Source organism: Rhinopithecus roxellana, chromosome 6, assembly GCF_007565055.1.
Source record: "Rhinopithecus roxellana isolate Shanxi Qingling chromosome 6, ASM756505v1, whole genome shotgun sequence".
Taxonomy (NCBI): Eukaryota; Metazoa; Chordata; class Mammalia; order Primates; family Cercopithecidae; genus Rhinopithecus; species Rhinopithecus roxellana.
The window spans coordinates 16496835-16519318 of NC_044554.1; the positions used below are offsets into that span (position 1 = coordinate 16496835).

At 40.2% G+C, this 22484-nt stretch overlaps 1 protein-coding gene across 4 annotated transcripts in view; it reads right to left on the reverse strand.

Moving 5' to 3' along the window:
- Nucleotides 1-1538: 1538 nt before the first annotated feature.
- Nucleotides 1539-22484, reverse strand: part of GSAP (gamma-secretase activating protein) — a 105132-nt gene continuing 84186 nt past the window's right edge. For 2 of the 4 annotated variants that reach the window (XM_030932582.1, XM_030932586.1), the window contains 13 exons: nucleotides 22009-22077; nucleotides 20763-20891; nucleotides 19862-19920; nucleotides 19132-19163; nucleotides 16734-16795; nucleotides 14173-14268; nucleotides 11861-11931; nucleotides 11255-11349; nucleotides 5068-5187; nucleotides 4191-4252; nucleotides 2896-2997; nucleotides 2636-2735; nucleotides 1539-2233 (listed from right to left, as the gene is read on the reverse strand). In XM_030932582.1, the coding sequence (XP_030788442.1) occupies nucleotides 2142-2233; nucleotides 2636-2735; nucleotides 2896-2997; nucleotides 4191-4252; nucleotides 5068-5187; nucleotides 11255-11349; nucleotides 11861-11931; nucleotides 14173-14268; nucleotides 16734-16795; nucleotides 19132-19163; nucleotides 19862-19920; nucleotides 20763-20891; nucleotides 22009-22077 (1089 nt within the window). In that variant the 3' untranslated portion in view covers nucleotides 1539-2141. The remainder of the gene's footprint in view (nucleotides 2234-2635; nucleotides 2736-2895; nucleotides 2998-4190; nucleotides 4253-5067; nucleotides 5188-11254; nucleotides 11350-11860; nucleotides 11932-14172; nucleotides 14269-16733; nucleotides 16796-19131; nucleotides 19164-19861; nucleotides 19921-20762; nucleotides 20892-22008; nucleotides 22078-22484) is intronic. The other 2 variants (XM_030932584.1, XM_030932585.1) reach the window with 2 other exon arrangements.

Here is a 22484-nt window from a genome sequence, read left to right on the forward strand (position 1 = left end):
GCCTGGGAGCAGCCCATGGAGCTGCTTCTCAAGCCCAGTATGTGGGTGCAAGGCTGCTCAGCTAGCCTGGGATCATGTCTATTAGGGGTAGCCCATGGGGCCGTTTCTCAGGTCCAGTTCATGGGCACACAGCTGCTCAGCAGGCTTGGGGGGTATGTCTGCCAGGGGTGGGCACAGGGCTGTTTCTCAAGCCCATGATGTGGCTGCATGACTGTTTAGCTGGGCCAGCGGTGTTTCTGGAGGGAAGGGGGTGAAAGTATCTTTATTTCATACTGGTAGCATTATGAATTTTATTTTGGGACTCTGGGAGTGAGAAATATTCCATCCCTTTATTTTATTCCATCCCTTTATTTTACTAAATTCATCTGTACAAGGTCCTAATCCTGCCAGATTTAAAAGAAATTTAATCTCTCTCAGCCTAAATCTAACCTGCTTGGTGAGTCATAAAGCAATTACTTGGGATTACCTTTGAAAAGAAGAAATACTGCATATTTAAACATAGTTCCTGTATTGTAGGAATTAGTAACCTCATTAGGGATTCAAAAATACACACATAGGAAGTTTGAGCAACCTAAGAATAGAGAAATAACATCACAAAGGGAGGGATACTTAAATATTACAATGCATGGTACTGGCTCAGAAGGAAGATGCCACCAGGTGCTGGAATGGTCTGGATCACAGAACTGTTTATCTGACCTGTAAGCATGAATAAGATTTTAACAGACGAGAGGGAATCCAGGTGTGGGAAATAACCTAAAGCAAGGCTTGGAACTAAGACAAGAATTGTGTTCAAGGCCCAATGAACTGACCTGGCTGGAAGAAAATGTTCATATTGTACAAGGCAGGAATTTGGGATACTTTGCATGTCAAGGAGTTTGAATTTTATCCTATAATGAATGGCAAGTTATTAAAAGATTATGAGCAGAGTGACCAGATCAAACTAGTGTTTTTCTCAAATATGTTTCAGATAAATTTAGACCTTAGGGAGCAACTAGAACAATCCAGGTATGCAAAGAAATGAATGAAAACAGGGATTGAAAGATAATGACCTTATCAAGAGAAAGAATCAGCATTGCATTGACTAGGCTCCAAGATTTTGAGCCTAGTCATTGGTGACCATTAAGTATTTGACCAAAAAGGGTAATTCTATAAGACAGGACAATTTTTAGAACAAAATTTTAGACAGGAAGTTGAATGATCATACCAGCTAATGATATTTATAATTATTAAAATCTCAAGTTCAGTCACAAAATTTTAGACAGGAAGTTGAATGATCATACCAGCTAATGATATTTATAATTATTAAAATCTCAAGTTCAGGCTGAAGACACAAAAGCAAAGGGTTGTGGGCTGACCTTGGGCTGCAACTGTATTTGTGGGTTAGAATGAAATCACTATAGAAAAGTGAAAAAAGGAAATGGTAGAATGAGTTAGGTGTCACATGGGGGCCTTTGGAAAAAAAAAGTTCATAGACTCATGATTCTTGGCTTCAATAAAAAGGCTACATTCAAACAACAGGGAAAGTCAGGCCAAAACTTTGTTTTCAGGTTTTTTAATGACAAAATATTCCTAAATCAACGTTTTATAAATATAAAAAAAATTAAATACATTTCATCTGAATTCACAAAGACAAACCCTGCTGTAAATACTAAGTACAAATTATTCTGTGCTGGACATGGCAAATCTGATTTAGTACAAACTCAGTTTTTAAAAGGAACCTCTTTCCAAATAGTGTTCTTACATAACATTTAATTTTTCTTCCTGTTATTTCAATGACACACCTCGTTTTTACTTTTCTAAGCACTGTTCCCTACATTTTTAAAGCATATTTTATTTCAGAGTGCAACAGAAACTAGCTTGTGGCCTATTAAGCTACTAGGAAGAGCACAGTTTATGCCATTGTATGCCTTCTTAGACCATTTATCATTTCTCTACACTTGATTGCTCACTGGCTATTCAAAATTGGAATGTGATACAGCAGTTATAGTTCTGTCTGAACATGTACCAACCTGAAACTCAGATGGCTAAACAATTTCTTAGTTTTGTTACCAATTTTAAATATTGCTAAAGGATTCTCAACAGGAGTTAGGATAATGAGCAAGATTAAAATGGCAGCAGCAGATCCAATTGCGTTTTCTTTTTCATAAGCCTAAAAGCATTGTGGTGTGTTTCAGAGCTGCTTCCTCTACAAATTCTGCATCCACATTGTCATCTCCTTCAAAAGGATACAGGGCTGGAAAAACATGGGGAGGGGGCAGGGAAAAAGGGTTACTATGGGGCCATGAAACATTTATAACTTTGTGCTCACAGCTCATTAAAATCATAATTATATTTTAGTAAAATGATTTTTTTGAGAATGTGTTTTTAAATTTTATTAAACTTCAGCACCAAGAACATTGATAAACATCAACCAAATGGGCTTTAAACCTCTTGACTCTTTTAAAACTTCAGAGGTGATTATTTGGTAATTTACTCTAGGTAGTAAATTGGGTACTGCTAATGTAAACCAACTGCTATAAGGGCCTACTTGTCTGTAAAAGGATTTTGGAAAGAAAACAGTTCACAGAAGTGAATAGGGAAGGACTGATGTGTCAAGGGAAAAGTGGAAAGACCCTGAGAACAGGGAGTAAATTACCTTGATTGGAGGACTCTATATCTGTCAGAATTTCAATGAAGTAGTTCAGAGGCAGAAATTCTACACTGAACGATGACTTGTCAATCATAGAATTCCGAGGCTAAAAGGGAAACCACTTCGGGTGTAAGTTGGTTCTCCACAATAAGCACAATTTTAAAATAAAGTGATAAGAACTATAATTGCTGTCCATATAGATACGTTGTCACGGACAAACAGGATCCTAAAAACATTTAGTTGGCTGTGCTTTCAGAGAAACTCACCTGTTTCTTATAGTTCTGAAGGAGTCGCGTCACGTGGTTCCGTGAAATGATGTTAGAACTCATAGGATGATCCCAAAGTCTACAAATCTTCTGACCAATAAGCTATTATGCAAATTGAAAAAAAGTAGAGAATATACAGCACACTATATTAAGTAAACATACCTTATATCTACTCATAATTATAAAAGCATTATTCCAAAGTAGCTGGTTAGCCTAAGACAGGCCCTTGATGATAAGGACCCTTGGAGAAATGCCATGTTCCTATGAAGTTTCTATGAGGGAGTAAATACTCTCTCAAATGCTACAATGAGGAAAGTGGTTTATACACTGATGTTGCCAAACCCTTTTACTGAAATGGAGTTTATCCGCTGCTCTTCAAAACCAGAGATGGGCATGACAACTCTGATGTTTTGACAGGAAACTAAGGGGTGTACGCATGTTTATATCAACTTTTCTGCCATTGTCTTGCCTAGAAAATTTTAATTCCCTAAGAGTACTGGGGAAATAAACAAACTTGGAGACCAAACTAAATATTCAGCAATGTTCCCCAGAGAGATCTAGCTATGGAAAATATGCTTTGTTTTCTATTCTTGCCTTTGCTTCAGTAAGCCTGTGAGTGAGGGGGAAGGGCTACTACAGAGAAGGGCGATTAGGTCCAGAAAGACAACAGACAGCCATTCGTGAGAGGACAGTGCCAGAGGTGCAAGTGTGCAAGGCGTGTACACAGCAGATGGAACTGGCTTCTTCAGGTCAGGAAGTTTGCAGAGTTAGAGGCTCGGAAGACCCTGCTGTGGAATTTCATATTTTCATAGTATCTCTGACTCTTGAGTGTTGATGTTCCCTTGTGTTTCTCATTCTTCCTTTCACCTGGGAATGTCTTCCTACCATGGTAGAAATGCAGTAAGGGGAAATACTGTTCTAGAACCTTCTGTCCTCACCTGTATTCAAATGTATCCAATTTAAATCTGTTTAAATGCAAAAGCACGTTTCCCCTCTCCCTCCCTCTCAGACTCAGATGTAAATATTAGTGTGGTTTCCTAAGAGGCGAAAATGGCTTAATGTTCTCACTGGACTGTGCCAAGGCAGTGCAGAGCCAGAGGAGCAAGTGCTCTGTAGGCCCAGTGGGAAACAGCTGACAGAGGGCTGGGGATGGGTGGAATTTCTTGGAAGCGTTGAAAAGTGAAACGATTCAACTGACTTTAACCCAAAGCAAATAAATGCTCTCCTTGCAAGAAGAAATTGAAGGAGGGTCATGCCAAAACTTAGGGAGAAAATAAAATGTAACTCAGTATTACCGGAGGAAGCCGCAAAATGATACTGAATTTCAGTTTTTCATTTTTCTCTGTATTGTCCAGATCTACAAAAAAGTTAGAGATTGGCAAATGAAACAAATACCTGTTTTGATAATTCAGCAAGTTAATATTAATACTTGAGTGGTTCATCTTGATAAGACATATCCCAACTGTGTAGTCTGAAGCTAATCTAACAGCATTTTGGAAATTTTACTCTGACTCTCTGAATAAAAAGGGATTTTTCTGTAACAAGCTGCCAGGTGCAAAGCAATTTTATTGACTAACTTAAAACAGAAGGTACCTTGAGGAATGACAAATGCTTTCATATAAACAAAAATCATCTTAAAATACAATTGAATTGAGTGATTATACTACAGAATTTAAAGTTCAAATCCATATAAGCATTGCCCCTTTCAATAATTTTCCTTGCATTTCTAGTCTAACTTTGAAATGACAGAGTTAATAGCTGAAAGTAAGCCATTTCGTGACATTTTCTTGAGAAACGAGCCTGCAGAGGCTCCTAGCCTCAAGTGCCCTCTTGCACAGAAAAGGAATCTAATAGTTGTATGTGGACTGTAAAGTCCCTTAGGACCTCTTGAAGGGCTAAGACACTTTAAATGGGCCCAAAAGATGATTACAGGGAATGGATTGTGCTCACAGGACCAGCTGTATAATTTGTGGGGCTCAGCACAAAATGAACATGAGCAAGCCCTTGTTCAAATATTACTAAGAATTTCAAGATGTAACGCAGCATTAAACTGAAAAGGGGACTCTTAGTGCAGCCAGGCTCTTTGTGACTGCACAGGTTGCACGCCCAAGAAGCTAGCCTTGTTGGTGCTCTGACTGGAACTAGCACTCTGGCAAACTCAGGGCCTCTTACCTTTCATGAGCCTTACGACAGCTGTTTCAGTGAGAAGCAACACTCCACTGTCAATGCAATGCAGCAGGTTATGCAAAGGGAGACACTGGACCCCGAGGATGGTGTGCAGAGTATGAAAACCTAGGATGAGAGATCCGGAGGGTAAACGCAGTCAGCCAACATCTCCAGCAGCCCCCAGGGAATGGATTAGATCATGTTAATAAAGCACTTAGTTCAGTGCTTGGTGCCTGGAACCAACTAAATTTCTTGAAAACAAGGTCCAAGTTTCCTTCTCTGTATTATTCATAACTAAATATCATGCTGGGTCTATACTAAGTTTCTGGTAACTATACATTCCCTGCTCCTTGGGTCCCTTCCTATGCAAAAAGAGAGCAAGGTCTGCTCAATGGTTTTACAGTTTGATATGTTTGTGATTCTACAGTAAGGTAGCAAAAGAGTACAGAAGCACTTCAGACTTCATACGTCCAGACTAAAAGGTTGTTGGGATGAGGACCTTTTTGCTGAAGGGAAACAAATTTGGACCAGAAGGGAATAGTTTATATGGCTGATCTCTGGGTATGCCCTAGAGAAAGGCTTTTAGAGTCTACTTGGACTATAGTAAAGAAAGAATTAAAACAATATGGCCAGATAGCAAATTTATAGGAATTCAATGGAGAGGCAGGCATTCTCAAGCCTGTCTCATGGGTAGAGCTACCCACAAAAACCCAGATCTCTAAGTATACTGCTACTGACAAAGATAAGAACATCATGCATGGGAGAAGGTATCAGACCAGGAGAGAATCAAAACAGCTCTCTTGGAAGTGATGGCATTTGTGGGGAGCTTCAAAGGACAGATGCAATTCCTATGAGTGGAAATGAGCGGGAACAGTAGAAAAAGCCAGGTTTGGCACGAGCAGCCCTAGGCCAGAATCCTGCTCTATTACTCACCAGCTGCAGGCAACTAAGCCTTTCTGAGCCTCCATTTCTTCATCTCTAAAATGAAACCACCAGTACCTTTCCCACAGGCTGCTTTGAGAACTAGAGCCAGGTCTATGAAGAGCCTAGCATGCAATATAACAATCGCGACCCATACTGGACATGTACCAAGGCTTTCAAACTGTGTACTGGCTCATCTAACCCTCATACAAAACTATGGGGTGGGAATTACTAGATTCCCACTTCATAAATGGAAAAGCCAAAAGGCAAGATTCACAGGAGCTAGGAAACTTGCCCAGGATCCTATAAATAATAATGTGTAAGTTGAAATTGCATCAACTGTGTGAGTGTAGTGTAAGCTTTCAACCATAATATCACTGTTACTTAATAGAACATGAACAGAGTCCAAAGATGAGAAAGCATAGGGCATGTTCAGAAAATAGTAAATGGTCCAGGTGGGTTGGAATCATATTAGGAGAATGATTAAGAGGTAAGGTTGGAAAAGCTAATTTATTCAGCACATCCCTTCCACACACCTGGCAAGGGGCTAAGAGTACAAAAATAAGCAAAACAGGCACAATTGCTGCTCCCATACACCTTACAGTCTGGTGGGGGAGACAATCAATTACAAAAAACAGACATTTAAAAAAATGTGACCAGTTCTATGCTTATGAGTGCAGATGACAGAGGTTGAATGCTGAATGACAGAGATGTATTAATCTGAGAGACTGAGGAGGCAATGAAAGTTTTTAAGCAGTTTTAAGCAGGCAAAGAAAGAAGATTTACCATTGGGATATTAATATGGCAACAGGAAAGAATGAGTTGGAGTAACAATTTGCTACAGAAGTTATGAAGACCTATAGAGAAGCTATTGCCTGAACGTGAATCAGAGGTAATGGAGGCACTGAATCAGAGAGGCACGGTAACAGGCACAGGCTTCGCAACTGATTGAATGTGGGAATGACAGAAGAATCATAGCCTGCACTTGGAAAGGTACCTGGCAAAAGGATGATGCCCAATGAGCAGGGCTTAGATTCAGAGAAATCATGGGATTTTCTCTCTCTAAACACATGAATCACAAGCCATGGGGCACAGTCCTAAGTCCTTGTAACATCAAGGGTCACATGTAACATCAAGGGTCACATGCCCACAAGCATGTGTTAATGGGCTAACAGGATGAGTCCACTAGCTTCCTTGAGTCCAAAAAAACTCCACTATTTTACTAGTTAATTAACAACAAAGTTTTTCAGATGGATTTGGAAATTCTTCACAAAACTATTAGTAAAAAAAAAAAAAAAAAAAAAAAAGTTACAAAATTATTTCTGAAGAAAAGTTTACACTAGATTATTGATCCTATTGATTTTCTGGATTCAAATTTCCCTCTCCAGCCCTGTGTTCATATCCTAAAGATCCCTGATGACCCTTCATCCTCTATCCCCAGGGCACAGTCCCAAGTTCAGGGACCTGTTCTTGGCCTCTGTACATCAGCTCTGAGCAACAGAGCAAACTGGCTATAATTAGTCATCAGCTCCACCCAACTTTAGTCCTCATCTTCCAGGGCTCCTGGCCGCCTCTGGCCAGCAAGTGCAATACAGTTCCTTTTTTTAAAAGCAAATGCCCTAGCTCTAAACCCTGACTTCCTTCTTGTGGTCCCCATTATTCCCTTCTGAACTTTAACCAATTCATGTTACAAGTTTCTGACAATTAACTCAAATAGTCCTCATTAGTCCAGTAGGCCTGGAAAGCAAGCACACTTACGCATGTGCATGTAGAAACACCCTGAATTCATACAAGCATGCACGTGTACACACACACACATGATCCAGTGTCACTTCCCGCCCATCTATTTCCATGTCACATGATGGAAATAAACATTTAAGAGAAAAGAAGAGAGCATGGAATACTATGCAGCCATAAGAAAGGATGAGTTCATGTCCTTTGCAGGGACATGGATGAAGCTGGAAACCATCATTCTCAGCAAACTATCTCAAGGACAGAAAACCAAACACCACATGTTCTCACTCATAGGTGGGAACTGAACAATGAGAACACTTGGAAAAGGGGTGGGGGAATATCACACACTGGGGCCTGTTGTGGGGAGCTGGGGGAGGGATAGCATTAGGAGATATACCTAATGTAAATGACAAGTTAATAGGTGCAGCAAACCAACATGGCACATGTATACCTATGTTACAAACCTGCACATTGTGCACATGTACCCTAGAACTTTATAATTTAAAAAAAAGGAGAGAGAAACACCTTTTCCTTACCTGACCCACAGACACAAGCCATAAGTCTACTTATAATAATTCTCGACCGCTATAGATAACATTTTTCTTATCCCTGTTTTTCCCTCCTTATCCCTGTGAAGGAATGTGAGTTGGGTAGAAAGTGGATTTTTATCATCTCCAGGCATAACAATGTCCCCCATAAGTTTCATTTATTTTCAAAAGAAGCTTGAATATCTGTAATGAACCAACCTGAAACTGTCAATCCATTTCCCTACCAAATTTTTTGTGTTAACAACAAACAAGAATTTAAGCCACAAAGGTAGTTTTCCTGAAATCCTTCACTCTTTCTAGGGTGTACCTCGTAACTCATATTCCATTGGGATAATTTTAAACCATCCATTCCCCTCATGAATGGTCACTTTCAACTCCTTTTGTACTGCCTCTACAGACAGACATTAAATAACGTGGATGAAGAATGAAGGATTCCAAACCATATCAGATGTTTCATAAATGCAGAGAAGCATATGCTGTAGGGATTCTTTAGGCCCATAAATAGCCCATGTTTCAACATCAACTAATTCAACTGGAATATAAAATTCAAGCAGCAGCATGGATTTTGGAGCCAGACTGCCTGGATTTGAATATCAGCTCTGTCACTTAATAGCTATGTGACTTTAGGCAAATTACTTAACCTTTATGGCCTCAGTTTCACCATCTATAAAATGGGAATAATATTAAGTGGAACCACATGAAAGTGCCATTTTTTTTTTTTTTTGTGGCCAAAAAATGGTTGGACACTGACAATTTAATGTGGTCCAATTTAAGTTTCTACCAGTTACAAATTTTATGAAAATTAAGTGTACTAATTTGTGTGTACTTTCAACAGTACCTGGCACAAAACGGGTATTATATATATGTTGACCTAAAATGAAGGAATGAACAAATGATGAATGGATGAATATATATGAATGAAGTAACTAAAAATCAGCTGATATGCAGTTACAGCTATCATAAAGTTTAACACTCATTAGAACTTATATGCAATAATAAACCCATTCATATACAGGCACCTAATCTTCAAAAGCACCAAGAACACACAATGGGGAAAGGATCGTGTATCTCTGATAAGTGGTGTTGGAAAAACTGTCCACAGGCAAAGGAATGAAATGGGACCCTTATCTTTACCATAAACAAAAGTCAACTCAAAATGCATTAGAGAGTTAAACATAAGACCTGAAACTGAAAAAACCCTAGAAGAAACATAGAGGGAAAGCTTCTCAACATTGGTCTTGGCAATGATTCCTTGAATATAACATCCAAAGCACAAACAATGAAAACAAAAATATGTAAGTGGGACTACACCGAACAAAAAAGCTTCTGCACAGCAAAGGAAACAATCCAAAGAGTAAAGGCAAAACCTACAGGATGACAAAAAATGTTTGCAAACTATATATCTAATAAAGAGTTAGTATCTAGAACATATAAGGAATTCAAACCTCAATAGCAAGAAAACAACCAGATTAAAAAATGGTCAAAGGACTTGAACAGACATTTCTCCAAAGATTACAGACAAATGGCCAACACTTACATGAAAATATGCTTGACATCACTAATCATCAGGGAAATGTACATCAAAACCACAATGAGTTATCACCTCACATCTCTCAGGCTGGCTACTCTCAAAAAACCACAATCTAAGTGTTACCAAGAATGTGGAGAAATTGGAACCCTTATACACTGTTGGTGGGAATGTAAAGTGGTACAGCCACTGTGGCAAACAGTATGGAGGTTCCTCAAAAAATTCAAAAAAAGAATCAATATATGATCCAGTAATCTCATTTCTGGATAAACATTCATAAGAATTGAAATCAGGATCTTGAAGAGATATGTATATACTCCCATGTTTATCATAACATATTCACAATAGCCAAGATAGGGAAACAACCCAAATGTCCATTGACAGATGAAAAAAGTTTAGAACGTACAGTGGAGGATTACTCAGCCTTAAAAAATGAAATCCTGTTCCATGTGACAACATGGATGAAACTTCAGGTCATTATGCTAAGTGAAACAAGCCAGTCACAGAAGGACAGATACTGCATGATTCCACTTACATGCAGTATCTAAAGTAGTCAAACTCATAGAAACTACAGAAGGTAGAACGGTGCTTGCCAGGAACTGGGGAGGAGGGGATAGGCAATTGCTGTTCAATGGGTATAAAGTTTCAGCTATGAAAGATGAGTAAGTTCTAGAGACCTGCTATCCAACATTGTACCTATATTTAACAATACTGTATTGTGCATTTAAAAATTTGTTAAGAGGGCAGGTCTCATGCTAAGTGTTCTTACACAATAAAAAAATGAACTGATATGTAATGAGCACAAGAGAAGTTTGTAGCTAACAGGGGCTTATTTCTCATAATGGATACTGATATCTATGTACATCTTCCCAACTAGACTCTTACTAATCTTTGTCACTGCTCTAATTTCTAGCACATTACCTGTCATGTCATAGTTACTCAACAAATAGTCTGTTGACAAAATGAACAAATGATCAATTAAATGAATGACTGCATATATATATACATCTCCCAAGGATGTTTTGTGGCCTGACTTGATCCTATTTAAAAATTCGAAGGGAATTTTTTAGCCTCCAAAGGCATAAGAATCAGTTCAATTCTTGGCACCAAGCCAGACCCACTTCCCAGTGTTACTCTTCAGACATCTCAATCAGATAAACTAGGCCTGGAGACATCAGAGACAGAGCTCCCTGAATTAGCTCCACTGGTTCAAATTATCCTAGAAAGCTGCATGGGGTAAGCCTAGGTTCCCTAAAGTTAGTAATAAGCTACAGCATAGTTTAGTAGTCAGAGGAGCTCTGATCAGCAGAGACCAACCTAAGGGCCCATCACTCACAGTGACACCAGACACAATTTCTCATACACAAGTCTCATCATCAAACTTATAAAGTACCAAAGGCAATGGCCTATATGAAGAAGAAATAAGTTTATTATACCAAAGGACAAAAGAGCCAACACTTACCAGGAGGCAGAGGTAAAAACAAACTCTTTGTAGCTTCGAGAATCCTGGTCATGATGTGAAAAACTGCAAATTCAGCAGCACTGCCACGACTGTTGCTGGGTAAAAAAAACAAAGTATGTTAGCCAAGGAGCTCATCTGTGACACCCCATTTGTCCTAAGCAGGGGCTTTGAGTACTACACAAGGGTTCATGCTAATCATGAAACACTGTGCCTTGTAGAAAGCCCCATAAATATGACTGTGACCATCAGCCTAATGCCTAGAATTTAATCAGAGGGCACATATGTTACACATTGTATTAAGTGAAATTCCCCTTCTTGGCAGTACTGGGCTTATTTGTCCCTCCCCTGTCACCAACCATGTGCCAGGGAAAGAGGATGGGTAAAGTAACAGGGGCATAACATTTTTTTAAATTTTAGCTTTTATTATATATTAAAGGGTACACATGCAGAGGGGCATAACTTTAAATGCTGAGTATAGAATTAAGCTAGATGGTGTTGGTGCTGGTGAGAACTGACTTGAACTAGTACATTTCAAAAGGGTTCTGCTAAAACAGAGTTGTTTCCACTCTTTGTACACCATGATAAAAGTGAGAAATACTTGCGTACAAGTGGAGAACGCAGGAATGAAGATTATGTCTCCTCCAACTGGTTTCTAGGATGTGGCAAATGAGATCCAGCTGGAGGGTGAAGACAGTCCATTAACCATTGCTCCATTCCTTCCCTCAAGGGCTCCACAGCTAGGCCTCCATAACTCAGATAAGCATTTCAGGGCAACAGGCATTAAGGCTGCGCCCAGACACAGAACTAGCCTTTCTGAGGTCAATTCTGACACACGAACCCAAAATGGAAAGACTGAAAACGTGCACCAGAATCTAACAGAGCATCCTCTGTCTGTGCGGGTGGTGCCCCAGCTTAGCCTCCCCAGCCCAGCTAACTGGCCCCACCACTCACACTTACAGACCCTCATCCATCGGTGAAGGTAAAGTGCTACAGGGTTTGCTCTAGGCCTGTCACAATGCAAGAGCGAACAGTGGTCAGTCAGAAGAAAAGAGACACAGAATGGAGGTCATGATCATGAGCTGTGGAGTAAGACTGGTATCAAGTCCAGATTCTAACATTACTAGTTGTGGAACCCTATACAAGTTACCCACCCTCTCCAAATTGCAGTGTCCTCATCTGTAAAGTAAGGGGAAATATTTCATAGGGTTGTTGTAAGAATTGGTTAGCACACTGACTGGAACTAACCAACCAAAGAAGGTAGCCTTGTTTGTCTTAGAGCTCTATCCAGAAACCCATTCTAACTCTGCAATGAGTTTGCCAGCGGAAGAGCAGTCCCTATGGAGCTGTTATCGGCCATGAATCCACACATTGTGTGGGTTAAAAACAGGGGGCAAAGCAGAAGGATCTCCATAGACTCACAGGCAAACGCTATCCCTGTGATACAGATCCTCAGTTTCTCTTTGGCTGAAATCAAGTAAGTTAACATGTAACCGATATAATCAGGTTCTGCAGCAACTTTCTTGGATATGTTTTAGAAAGGATGCCCGCCACTCTCCTTAGAGGGGAGCAGAAGGCATGACTAGCGGCTGCTGGGCAGGGGCAGGGAGATGTGGCCTCAATCAGTGACTGCTGAGTCAATGTCAGGGACCTTGAGTTTTCTGAGACTTCATATGTATCGTTTCTGGGCCTATTGGTTCTACAGGCTGTTAACACAAACTAGTGTTAAAACTTATGTTATTAACTATGGAGAAAAATGACGATTGAATGGAAAACCTTCTTAGCGCTTTGGGAGGTAAGATTTCAAGTCAACAGAAATAAAGGTGATAGGTGGATGTGTTAAATTACTGTGTGCTTGTGAGTTTTTTAAAAAAGCAAGTTAATGTCAACATGGGGAGGATCAGTAACACATTCATAAAGTGAGTTCCTTGGTACAGTTCTATTGAGAGAAAGACTTAAGAAATATTCAAATCCCTGATTATAAATATCACTACATGAGAATACTAACCATCTCCAAATATATTAAAAACTATGAAACTCAACCCTTACTATAGAAATTCAGATATATTATGAAGAAACAACACTAATGACTGCAATAAAGGCAGAAAACTTGAAAATTAAACATGAAATGATTAAATGAGGATTATGTCTAATAAATTTAATAAATCTTCCAGAGTTCAGTGGAAAAATATATGTTCACACACTGGCTTATTTGCATACTGATCTTATACAAATTTGGAGAAATAATGGAGTGTTTTCCTCTTTCTGTGCAAATATGTTTTTTTGAATTTGTCAAACATTTAGATTCTAAGCAAGATCAGGCCTCAACTCTATATGCTTTTTGAAAGACTCAAGACAACCTTAAAATTCCATCTAGTCATATCACTACTATTTGCACATAGAGTGGTGTTACCAATCGGGATCACAAAATTTCAGTAAGTGGCTACCAGGTAAGGAACTGCCAATCTCAGTCTCACATGGCAGTATTCATACAAGTGAGCTAGAATCTGGCCTAGTTAAGCCACTGGAACTAATTAAGATTTGAAGTTCAAGTTCTCTCATGTCTGCATAAACCTCCATGTAGAGAAGTCATTCCTTACTGTTTAATAAGGAGCTGGAAGTTGCCAAGACGAGGTATCAACATTTGGCAAGCATACTAAATTCATTGTCCTATGCTTCCATGGGTGTATAATCAGCATTTGAAGGGAGGGCAATAACCCACTTTCCAAACCAAATGCTCTTTGTTTATGGTCCTTATTTCCCTTTTCTCAATCTATAGCACCAAGTGCTGGTTTAAGAACGGGAGATCTCCAAAAATCTAATTTGAAAAACACATAAATGGGTTCACTGAACCACATTTTCAGAACTATATGGGGAGTGGGGTGAAGGGGGATATGAGGAGAATAAAAAGCAAGACCAACCAGTTTTGAAATGTAGTCCAGAACCATCTGTTCAATTTTCTTCTTTTCTACACCCTGTAGGTGTCTCAAAAAATGGTCTTTTAGCTCAGACACCATCTGAAAACAGGATATGCATTAGATAAGTCACAGCCTACCCACTCATACCTGCAACTGGTTTGAATTAGATCCACTTATTAACATTCCCCATCAATATAAAAAATATTGGATCTGAAGCGCCCATCAACAGAAATGCATAACTCTCAATATTTCTCTGGTGTGCATAAATAAGGGGTCCCCAACATTTGCCTCAAAATGAATTACTTATGATTCACCCAAAGCCCAGTGAGCAACTGCGAGTAAGGCTCTCTGATGAGAATCCTCCAAAGAAGACAGTGAAAGTCACCAACTTAGAAGTCACAGGCTTTGGGATCTACCAAACGATGGAAGTCTACTGCTCCTAGAGTCCTGGGGCATTAACAGGAACAACTCTATACATAGAATGACTGAGCCAATGGGGGCAACAGCTTTGGGTGTTTTGGAAGGAGAGAGGCAGGAGTAAAAGGGAAATAATCAAGTACTTTACACAGTGGCCACAGACACTCAATACAGCCCCTTGACATGCAAAGGTAATGAAATATTCATTCTGGTGCCTCCAAATAGGTTTGTTTCTACACTCACTTTGTCTGATCATCCTTGGGCCTCCCCACTCCCCCAACCATTAACATTCCCAGCCCTCCTCACCTTTTGCTTTTCTCCTCCTTCCTCCTCTGCCTTTTGCCTAGACAACACGCTCAGCAAGAGCAGGATGCCAGGGCCATGTTTGTGCCAATAAACAGCACAAGGGAGTTGTACAGCTTATATCACCCATGCACACATCTTCTATTTTAGCAGATTCACATTACAATACCCTAAGTAAAACCGAGTCCACAACCCTCCAGGCCAAGACATAGTGGTATCTTATTTCAATTCAGTCTCATGCATGTGCCAATTAATTTGGCTTTAAATAAAAGATGTTTTCTGTGTAATACATAGTGCATACTTCTTTGTGCTTTTCAATTTTTCCATGAAGATAAAAATTAAAATCACCCATAATCCTAACACCCACATTAATAATTGCGGGTTATTTTTTTCCTTTCCCTGGTGTGCACACCCATTCTAATGTTGCATGTTTGTCATACAAACATTGTTTGCCATATTTTTTTTTTTTTTTTTTTTTTTTTTTTTGCTCTGTCACCCAGGCTAGAGTGCAATGGTGCGATCTCAGCTCACTGCAATCTCCACCTCCCAGGTTCAAACGATTCTCATGCCTCAGGCCTCCCAGTAGCTGAGATTACAGGCATGTGCTACCACGCCCAGCTAATTTTTGTATTTTTAGTAGAGACAGGGTTTCACCATGTTGGCCAAGCTGGTCTCGAACTCCTGACCTCAGGTGATCCACCTGCCTTGGCCTCCCAAAGTGCTGGGATAACAGGCGTGAGCTACAGTGCCCAGCCATGTTTGCCATACTACTTTAATGGCTGTGCAATATTTAATTTCATAAAAGTACTATAATTATTTCCTTCTTGTATATGTGAGATTTTTCTTTTACTATTGTTGCCATATCTAAACTAACCTCTCCTAATATATTAAAAACTATGAAACTCAAATCTTACTATAGAAAGTCAAATATATTATGTAGAAACAACACTAATGACTGCAATAAAGGCAGAAAAGCTGAAAATTAAACCTAAACTAATAAATAGATTATCCCATTCTTAAGTCCATATGGTATTAAAAATATGTTATTAGGCTTTCCAGATGTCTCTTTAATCAGCTTTTTAAAGGTTTTGGATTTATTTACAAATTCTTCTTTTCAATTAATTTATTTTGATTTATATTTCTTTGGTCATCCTAGTATTATGACTTCTTGAGAAAAAGTACTTTGTTCTGTTGTTTTTTTGTTGTTGTTTTGTTTTGTTTTTTGAGACAAGTCTCCCTCTGTCGCCCAGGATGGAGTGCAGTGGCGCAAATCTTGGCTCACTGCAACTTCCACTTCCTGAGTTCCAGCGATTCTCCTGCCTCAGCCTCCTGAATAGCTGAGATTACAGGTGTGCACCATCATGCCCAGCTAATTTTTGTATTTTTAGTACAGACAGGGTTTCATCATGCTGGCCAGGCTGGTCTCAAACTCCTGACCTCAGGTTATTCACCCGCCTTGGCCTCCCAAAGTGCTAGGATTAGAGGCATGAGCCACTGTGCCCAGCCTGTTCTGTTGTATTTGAAACCCCAAATACAAATGCCACAAAGATGCAGCTCTTTCCTTTTTTAAAGCACTCTCAATGCTATACACTCCTTATCATGTTTTGTAAATTACATATGTATTGGTGTGATTCATGTGTGTCTTCCCTCTTGACTACATATTCCAAGAGGGCAGAAATCATATGGGTTGCTTACCACTGGACACACAGGGTCCATAATGCTGGCAAAACATACTTGTGTAAAGAATAAAGAATAAGATCAGAATGAGAAGCCTACTGTAACCCTTTCCCCTTGTCTTAGGGTCCGTTGTTTGCCAGCCCCTAAAGAGCCCACATACCACTTACCAGCCCCATGAGCAGCCGCTGGTGGCTGTCTTCCTCCTGCAGGAGGGGTGTTAATCTTGGCGCTGAAATGAAATAGAGCAATAGTTAGGCTCTGAGCAGTTTTCATGAGATGGGTTAGAAGGAAGAAGAATCAGCCTGGGTTTCCGTTCTCTGAGTCATTGGGAAAACATAACACTTCCCCGACAGGATGAAAATTTTTCATCACCTAAGTGTGACCTACTCCTACAAGGTGAACTTATCAGAGCCATGTGAAACAGGGAATGACCAAGAAAGGAAGAAAACACATTCCTCAACCCCAGTAGGCTCTAGCTTTGATTTTTGTTTAACACTAAAACTCACTGCTAAGAAACTCTGCTCCACTGGAAACAGAGGGACTTGGGCCTTCTCTTAACCCTTCTGGGATCATAAACTGAGGGAACAGGGCTCGGTGGAAGGACTGCATGGCTCCCTTCTACTTTCTGAACCTGTAGTTCAGTAGCCTTGGGAGTTACTGAGCTGAGGGGGCCAGTCAATTACTGCAGCAAATACTACTAACTGGCACAAGTTATCAGACTACAAAGGTAGCTAGGAAAAGGTGGAAAAATGATGGAAAAGTGATATGTTAAATCAAATGGTACTTTCTCCACCATGATTTGCAATGCACACTACAGTGTAGTAGCCCTAGGGGGAGACAAACCCAGTTTTGCCAGAAAATCTGCCCCAAAGCACTTCTAACATCTTTGTATTCCATTCTTTTCTTCTTAAATACTTGAGATCCAGTGCCAGGCAAAAGGGTAGAACCACCCTGCTCAGTGGGCTGGCGACTCCTTCTGGGAGGGCATAGATATCTCTTGAACCCCTGGGATAAATCTTCCCTGGATCCCACACAACCCTCGTGATTGATATGAAACAATTTAACATGTGGATCCAACAGCCCTGCATTTCACAGAATGTTCTGTTTCAGGCAGTGACATTCTTTATGGGGAACCAGTATATGCAAAGCACATGCGAGGAAAGGGAAGAGTTTCCTAAAGTGCATTAAGAGAGACTGACTAGTTGCAGGATGCAAATGGCCTTGACACATAGAGTAGCTCCATAAGCAGGGCAGGAGGGGTGGCACGACAGAAACCTCGACCAGACCAGCAACATTCCCCATTGCAAAATCCCCAGCAATGCAAGGATGGTACGCCTGAAACACACACATGCATGCCCCTGTCTGGCAGGACAGATCCCCTGGCTTCAGGCATTGATGGCCTGGTAAGGCAGGGGCTGGTTCCTCCTGGTCTGGTCAGTGAGCCCAGGCTCTGTCAGCCTAAGCTGGATGACAAGTGCACTGTCACAGTTCACTGTGCTGTGTGCACAGTTGCAGGAGGTGCAGCAATGCACAGTATAAAACAGTTTCCATTAGAGTCACCCAACATCCAAGCCCATAAAACAGGATTGGGATATAAAAACAAAAGCTTATTTAATGAAGGCTGACCTTCATGAGGCGTGGAAGTGTTCTTCTGGCAACTACAAACAAGCCTGTGCCTGAATATGCTCAGCATTCCCCTCCCCTGGTTTCACCTGGCCAAGTCCCCTTTGTTTATCAAGACTTAACTCACATGTCAGCCCTTTGGGGAGCCTCTTCCAACCTCCCTCCCTCTCCAGCCATCCCCGCTCCTGACCTATCCTCTCACTCCCTACATCTACAGATTACATAATATCTGTCATTTGGTTTAGAAGCCACACGTTAACATTTCTTCCTTACTAAGGATAAAGGAGCCACCTCAGGTACCCACATGCGCTAAGCACTATGCTAGGTGCTATCTGCATTACCCCAGTTAGTCTCATTTTCTCCTCATTCCCCTAAGGAGGACAGTGCACAAATGGTTAAGTGACTTGCCCAGGAGCACTTGGTTCACATGAGGCCATGCTGGAATATAAGTCCAGCTCTGTCTAGCTCTCAAGCCTATGTTCTTTCCACACTGCTTACCTGGAAGCTCCTCATCTTTATACCTCTAGGACCTGTGTGCCCAATTTTTAACCAAAATGAGAGGCACATACAAGGCAAGACCTGGTAGGATCAGACAGCTAGAAAGCAAGCAGCGCCAAGCCAAGGGAATTGCCAAAATGCATCCTGTGGGCACAGCCAGAGGGCAGCTCTATGTGACAGGAAATAAGGAGAACTGCAAGGCGATGCATCACCCAGGGACTCTCACAGCAAAAGCACATTCAGCAGCTGTCCCCGGAGGTCCTGGCGCCTAGACAGACACGGGAAGAGCCGTGCAGCCACTCTAACAACAAGATATTAAAAGGTGCTGCCTGCACCACACTACTGGAAGTGATTTTCTTGCCAACCCACAGTGGTAGGAAGAACAGTGCTACAAACAAAACACTGACTGAAACCCAGAAGGCTTTATTACAGATCTTTTCTTACCCAAATTTCTTGCTTCTAGGTTAGAAATCACCCTACGAAGAAATTAGCCATGTTATTCAGAGACAGCATTGCTTTTAAAAAATTTAAAGCCACATCATACAAAGATATCCTCCTTTAAAAATGCATAAAAACCACTGTAGAAACTATTCTTAGGCTGCTGAAAACCTCAAAAACTTTGATCAATGTAGTGAAAGCCACATGAGGCAATTATAAAATCTCAAAACCCTTTAGTGCCAACAACGGCAATAATTTAAAACAATTGTAGCTCTCAGTTATTGAAAATAATGGGGACAGAAAATAGAACAGAGGTTGGAATGGGGCCTATACTTTTAGTACTCTGAGATGACTCATATATCCAGAAAACAGGCTTTCAAAATAAGAGCAAGCTCACTAGCCCATTGACACTTAAAAAAAAAAAAAATCAACCTAGTATTTGCCTTTCCCTCCTAAAATGCTCACTAATAGGAAATTTCTTTACCACTTATCCATTGTAAACATCTATCCACAGGTTACAAGTCTATAAAGTTCAACATATAAGCTTTTCCCACTAGAAATTCCAGCAACAAATTCCAGAATAGGGTCCAAGTGGCTGCATTTGTGAAGCTGACAATATCATTTTGCTGGGGATATGCATCAAAAGTAACCTACTTCTGTAAAAGGTAGCCAACAAAACAAAGTCATTGTAAATGTTAACCATCTTACAGATACGATAACCTCTAATTTCACTTACTTTATTGCATTATCAAGAATATTCCTCACGTATGCCGTGGACCTTCTTTTTCCTGTTTTCTAGGAGTGAGAATACATCAGGAGTATGGAAGGTAAAGGTTTTATTGGTGACTTTTCACATCAAGGATATAATGCAATACAGTTAAGAGCATCAGATAGAAGAAATATATTTTCCAGGTAATCAGAACACCTAGATTTTTCAAAAAGTTTTAAGAAACATTTTATTCTGAAACAATTACAGATTCACAGGAAACTGCAAGTCACCTATATACTACATATAACAACACTAATCTATGTGCAGCCATACTAGAAAGAGATCCAATGTACCCTCCACCCAGTCTCCTCAGTGCTTATATCTTACATAACTAGAGCACAATATCAAAATCAAAAATTGACATTGGCACAATGTATGTCATTCTATGTCATCTCATCATGTTTAGATTCATGTCCCACAAGATACCACCACAATCAAGATAGAGAACTCTTCGATCACCCCCAAAGATTTCCGTAGGTCACCCCTGGACAGTGAGTCACATCCACTATTCTCCCTCCAACTACCCCAACCCCTAATGACCACTAATTTGGGAACACCTAGATTTTTTTAAATCAATTTTTAACTACATAAGTAACCTGGGAACACATCTGAGACGTAGATATTAATCGTACTTCTACTATGAATGTGCTGTGTGTCCCTTAAACTTTCTGCTCTTCAGTCTCCTCCCCAGGAGAACAGAGATCATAGAAGCATCTCTACCTATTGAGATCAGTAATGACAACGTTTGAGTGCCTGGCAATTGAGAACAGTGCTGCACATGGAAGCCAGCCTTATGATTTAAAGGCATCCCCTGAATCCAGTCCACTATGCCTGGCAGCTGGCTTTGTTCTCACTGACCCACTCATACCTCTTCAGAGATCAGGTTGTGCCACTCTCTCCTGACCACAATGTTGTTATAGTGGAAGTGTGGCTTGGCATACTTAACATATTCTAGGTTAGAGTTCAGTTTTTCCCAGTAGCCCTTAAAGCTGAGCACCTGTAGGAGACAAAAACATCAGTGGCCTTCAGAGGCAGGCCCAGTGGCCCAAACCACCCAGTGAGTATCACGCACGCCTTATTTCCCCAGCTCTCAGGGCCCACGTTTCTGAGTGAATACGTTCCACAGAGGATGGCATTCTAGACCCAATAGGGATTCTAAAATAGACTTAAAGAATCTTGTTTCCCCACTTCATTTTCTACCTTTTTTGTTTTGTTTTGTTTTTTTAAACTACATAGAGAACTGCTGCTCACTTCTCAAAACCAACAGGACTTCCCCGGGCTGAGGCTTAGCAGGGAAACCTGTATTAAACACATTGAGTCATTTCCTCCCTAGAGCCCTGTTTTTATGACTTTGGTGGTGTCAACAGTGCCATGTTCACTAAGACAAAGTTCATTAACATTTGGATAAGTAGAGTAGGCGTACTTTCCTGCTAAACTTATTTATTCCCAAGGACATTTTTCAAAACCTAGGAATCAAAAAAAGATAAAATGAACTAATTTTACATTGTCACATACACCAAAACAGAATTAGTCAGCATTCTATCTAGATCTTTGAATTACTGATATAATTGTACTACCCTGAAGCAAGAATGTATCCATTATATTCATTTTTAAATAATAAAATGCAATGTTAATACATTTAGTGTTGAAGGATATTCTGACACAAACCAAAAAAGGTAGACTTATGATACTTTTTGCCAAAATATGTGCATTTACAAATGATTTGATTGGGGCCAGAGATGTAATGTGTGGTCATAAAACTAAGTGAGCTATTGCCTGCCAAGGTGACAGACTTGGCTGAACTGCAAGAAAAATAAGAAAACTTAAAAAAAACAAAAACAAAAACAAACAAAAAACACCTCGATCAAGAAAAACGCCCTCATGTTAAATTATAGCACATTATTACCATTTTTCAAAAGACAGTCATAATTGGTTTGAAATGTATTTTGGAGTATCAGTAAAGTGAATAACATAACGTTAAAACTCGCTGTTTCAGAAGACTGAAATGCCCACCCAGCCAACATCCCTCCTCCCAGAGACAGAAAAACTCTTGCCAAGAAAGTCTCATTTCCAGGGGAAAACATGAATCAGATCCCACTCCTCACTTGACTCACCTCACTCATCTTTTCTTTCCCTTTCCATTTAGTTATGATGAATGTACACTTATCCACCCTTTGGTTCTTCTTTGTATTTAAGGAAAAAAAAAAAAAAGACAAGACAAATCCTGTAGACGTTTGACAGAATTAGGTCCCTGACTGGAAGTCTCTAAAGCTTTCTTGCTGTCCTAATCTGGGCTCAGGCACAGGAGTGCCAAAAGCCAGAACACTAATTGGTGTTGTGGTGACATCTAGCGTTCTGTTGAGCTATTAACTCCTCCTGCTTGGCCACAGGAGTCCCACCACACACGCAGTTCACCCAGATGTTGCCCAGGACAGGATATGGGAGGGGATAAAGTCAGGTGCCCTCTACCTGTCATCTGGCCCCATCCCCTCAATCAAGTCAAATGCTATCCTGTTGTTAGAAGTCCCCACTCACTGCAGCTCCTAAGAAAAGATCTCGCCCAAATTACCTTCCTTCTTACTCCATTTTA